At 49.7% G+C, this 4,082-nt stretch overlaps 1 protein-coding gene across 1 annotated transcript in view; it reads right to left on the bottom strand.

Annotated features, from left to right (window-relative positions):
- The window catches only part of CD8B (CD8b molecule), a 5,872-nt gene extending 4,378 nt beyond the window's left edge, over positions 1-1,494 (bottom strand). The window contains exon 1 of the mRNA XM_010161962.1: positions 1,449-1,494. Coding sequence (XP_010160264.1) covers positions 1,449-1,494 — 46 coding nt within the window. The remainder of the gene's footprint in view (positions 1-1,448) is intronic.
- Between the last annotated feature and the right edge of the window lie 2,588 nt (positions 1,495-4,082).

Raw genomic sequence — 4,082 nt, forward strand, 5'->3', positions numbered from 1 at the left:
TGTCTCCTTATTATTAAAATACATCATTTTCAGGTTTTGGAGTGCAACCCTCCCAGACTTTCCCCTGGCAAACACCTGTGTGGTTTTTTAGGGGCTGAAATGCGTGTGGCCATGGGGCATGGTGGCTTCAGAGTCTCCTTGGCTGCCCAGAGGTCTGGCTCTGCTGGGCATGGAAAACTTAACCCCCCATGAAAACCTGTTTCTTGAGCTGTTGGAGAGGTTATTAGATAAATTGGAAGAGATGAGAAGGGATTCTGGAAAATGCTCAGCTTAGCTCTGAGCCAGTGGCCAAGCTCCAGCGGGGTGATCTGGGACAGAGCCAGAGCAGAAAAGCTCATTCTCTGTCACCCCTTCATCCCAAAGCTCCGCTGTTCCCTTTCCCAGTATATATTCTTACGGGGGACCGAAGGGAATCAGGTTTGTTTCCATGTGCTTCATCACAGCAGCTCGAAAACAGTCCCTTTTCCCTTCGCACCTGTGAAGCCAACTCTAATTTATTGGGGTTTTCTCAGCAGGGACCCCACCATGTAGCTCTATAGGATATAACTACCTGCATATAGGTGTCGGTAAGGCACCTCAGGCCGTTTGCTGCCAGGCCGGCAGTGTTACGCCGTGGCTGGATGGCCATCACTCAGCCCCAACAAAACACTCTGCGGTCCTGACAGCCTCTAGTGAGGATGCTGGGCAGCTGTGGGGCAACGTCTCGGAGGACCAACCTGAGCTGCCACCCTGATATATGGGTTCAGGATGTGTTTCAAGCTCTTTAGGTGGAAAGTGTTCTTTCCACCTAAAAACTGGTGGCACAGTTTGTCCCGTAAAGTGTGATTCTACCACTTTGCTGCAACATCAACCGTATATATTCGGTCCAAAACCCCTGGAACCTGTCTGAGACAAGGAGGAGGCAGCACAGTTTTGTAACACACCGATTCCAACTGTGGCCCTTGGGAAACATTCAGTCCTTGGCTAGATTTAGGAGAAAATTTGATGGCCTGTTTAATGTCTTCACATTGCATAGGCAGCATAGATAGGTGCTGCTTTAACTTCTCCACCAGCAGCTTCCCACAGTCCGTCCGCACTAAGAGGGTGCAGTAAAAACTAACTCTGTGGTGTCTATACCTTCCATATTGCACTGTAAATGGAATGGGATGGAACGGAATAGACCAGACCAGACCAGACCATTTCAGTCGGAAGGGACCTACGGTGATCATCTGGTCCAACTGCCTGACTGCTTCAGGGCTGGCCAAAAGCTAAAGCAGGTTATTAGTGGTGTTATCCAAAATTATGCGGCGATAGGTAATAAGATCCTGTAGATCCACGCTATGCTCGTGTATTTAAACTTCCATCATCCAGATGCTGTGCAACACATCCCATGTGCTGCAGCAGGGTGGATGAGAGGCTCCAGCATGATTTTAGGTGCCCACAACCCTTAAGAGACGTGTCCCTCTTACCTGGGATCTGGAGGCAGATGCAGAGACGGAGCCAGAGCTGGACCATGGCGGCGCAGTCAACGACGGAGGGGTTTTGTGCCAGCTCCCCCTTTCCACGCACGGTCACCTCTTGGTGGTAGGGCTGGCTTCACCCCAGGAAGTCCTTCCCCATCTCGGCGCAGATGTCTCGCTGATGGCTGCCAAAGAGCATCTGCCGCAGCGGCGTCCGGAGCCTCAGCTCAGCAGCTGCTTCTGCACCAAGCCCCAGATCCAGGTGTGCATCAGGGCGGCAGCCCCACGCGCTTCTCCAGCACTGCAGGGCATCCCCCGAAACCCCCTTCATGAAGAAAATGAAAACTCACTGATTTTTAATTATGATTCCTTCATATTTTGTCACCTAGCTTTTCCTCCTTCCTTTAATCGAGTTCCCTGCAATTAAAAAATGACAAATGTAGGAGCTCGGCATTAAAAATTAGAGCAGGAAAGGATGGATTTTGGCTGTTTTCTCCTCTGTTGAACTCAAAATGCATTCAAAGTAAGGACAAGATGCAATTTGAGGTGTGGGGTTGTTCTCTTTAGCAGAATCTTTAGCAGGGGGTGTTTTTCTCCAGGCCTGGAAATGCTGAACGCCAAAAGCAGAGGCATGAGGCACCGCAGAAAACTTTGAAGCCAAGGGCAAGAAACCTCAATCAAATTTTGTGGCTGAAAACCCACAAAAATAAGGAAATTCTGGTGGGGCTCCCCACCTCGCTGCTTTGTTAGCTCATACGCTGTGTGGCTCATACAAAGAAATATTTAAATGATAGATAAAATATAAAAGAGTTGCTTTGAAATGTCTTCAGGAGGGAGAGATTTAAAGCACTTGGGGCTTAGGGTTCAGAGGGTGAAATACAAGGGTGAAGTGGTGTCAGCAGCCTTCACTGTTTCCATGTTTGGGGACAAAAAAATTTTTAATTTGGCTGCCAAGTTGGATTCAGTTTTCATTTATGCCCTACTTATGCAGATACTCGTGGTCTTTGCAAAGCCTCAGCAGCACCCTGGGGCTGGATCCCTGGTGAGGGGGCGATTTCCCAGAGGGGTCTCATGTGGAGGCACTGAAAAACGTCCCCCAGGGTTTGAGTTGGCGGATGAATAGGAAAAACGATTTTGCATCTCATGCAGTGCAATTTTTTGGTCCATTTTGCAGCAGATTTTTCCACGCTGCTGTAACACATCCCCTCCCTGTTTCTGTTTAAAATAATTTCCTGCTTGAAGCCGGTCGCTAACCACCACAAGCCTTGCCACCAAGGGCTCGGCTGCTAAAATTTAGGGTCGTCTGAATCTCTCCTTAACTCTTTCCTGTCAGGAGAATGCGATTTCAGTGCTTTCAAATGCATTTCGGTGCTTTTAAGGGCTTATTTTCAGAGCTGAGTCCCCAGCATGGGGTGCAGCAACCCTTTCTTCTTTCTCCTTACCTTCAGACTGCCTTTCCCCTCGCTCCTAAACAGGGACCTCTCCAGGAGTGAGTGTAGGCACCTCGTTTTTGGAAGGAGTTGCTTAATGTGAGAGATGCCACTGCAGGTGAATTTTCTTTTATGCCTGTGGTGAAGTCGATGAGCAGGCCCTGACGTCCCTGGCTGCTGCAGTGGCTGCATCCCCCTTTTCTCACTGCCGCTGTCACCTGGAGCATCTCCTGGCCTGGTGGCCACGATCAAAGTGCTCCCAGAGTTGGCTTATGTCACCGTTACAACCTCGGACACAGGGCATGTTACACTGGGCTGCTGCGAGCCACCCGGTGCCCCTGGGTTGTCTAAGCAGGTATTTTGGCCTGGGAAGATTCCCCAGGCCATTATAACAGCTTTAGCAATGCTTCCTGCAGTGATTTTACCTGTCTCCTATGGAAACAATAAGGAATATTTGCCATATAAAAGTATAATGTGTGTGCCAGAACGGGGATTAATTTTTAGGTTTGAAGCTGGTGTTTATGGGCAGTTGAGCTGTTTATAGGCAGTTGAGCTGTTTACCAGTGGCCAGGCTGCTCTCAGGACCGGGTGTTGCTCCTAAAAGAAAACATTTTGGAAGTGGGATGCCTTTGTCTGGCAGCCCATCGCCAACAAAATTAAAAACACTGTGGGAACGTGCAGGAGAGCAGCTGCTGTTTATAACATCCCCACATTGTTTGGGGCTGCTGTCCTGGGAAGAGAACAGGGGAGGAAAAAAGGGCGTGTGTTGAACTGATCTGTTAACAGAAGCAAGATTTGCCGGTGACCTTGCAGGGGCACAGCTACTCCTAATCACGAGTGCTTGGCTTGCCGTTTGGGCAAGAATGGGAAGGGGTGGGGTGGGGGCGAGGAGGGGTAAACCCCTGAATTTTGGTGAATTTGTGTTATTCAGCTGCACATTTTCTAGGGGAAATTTATTCTTTTTCTGAAATCAAAAAGGCAACTGTCCTGGTCCCCAGCCACCTCCCTGCCCCATCTCAGTGCTCACCCTGTGGGTCTTGTCCTCGCTCATCCCAGGGGGAAACAGCCCCTCTTCTGTTTCTCAGCCTGCTTCCCCTGCGCCTCGCCACGCCGACCATAACCCCCCGTGCTTTCACCAGCCTTGTTACATTTTTGACTCCTTCTTTTCTCCCTGTGATGGGTGTCTTACAGCAAAGTCTTTGCTCTCGGGGGG

This window comes from Eurypyga helias, unplaced genomic scaffold (genome assembly GCF_000690775.1).
Source record: "Eurypyga helias isolate BGI_N326 unplaced genomic scaffold, ASM69077v1 scaffold13892, whole genome shotgun sequence".
Lineage (NCBI taxonomy): Eukaryota > Metazoa > Chordata > Aves > Eurypygiformes > Eurypygidae > Eurypyga > Eurypyga helias.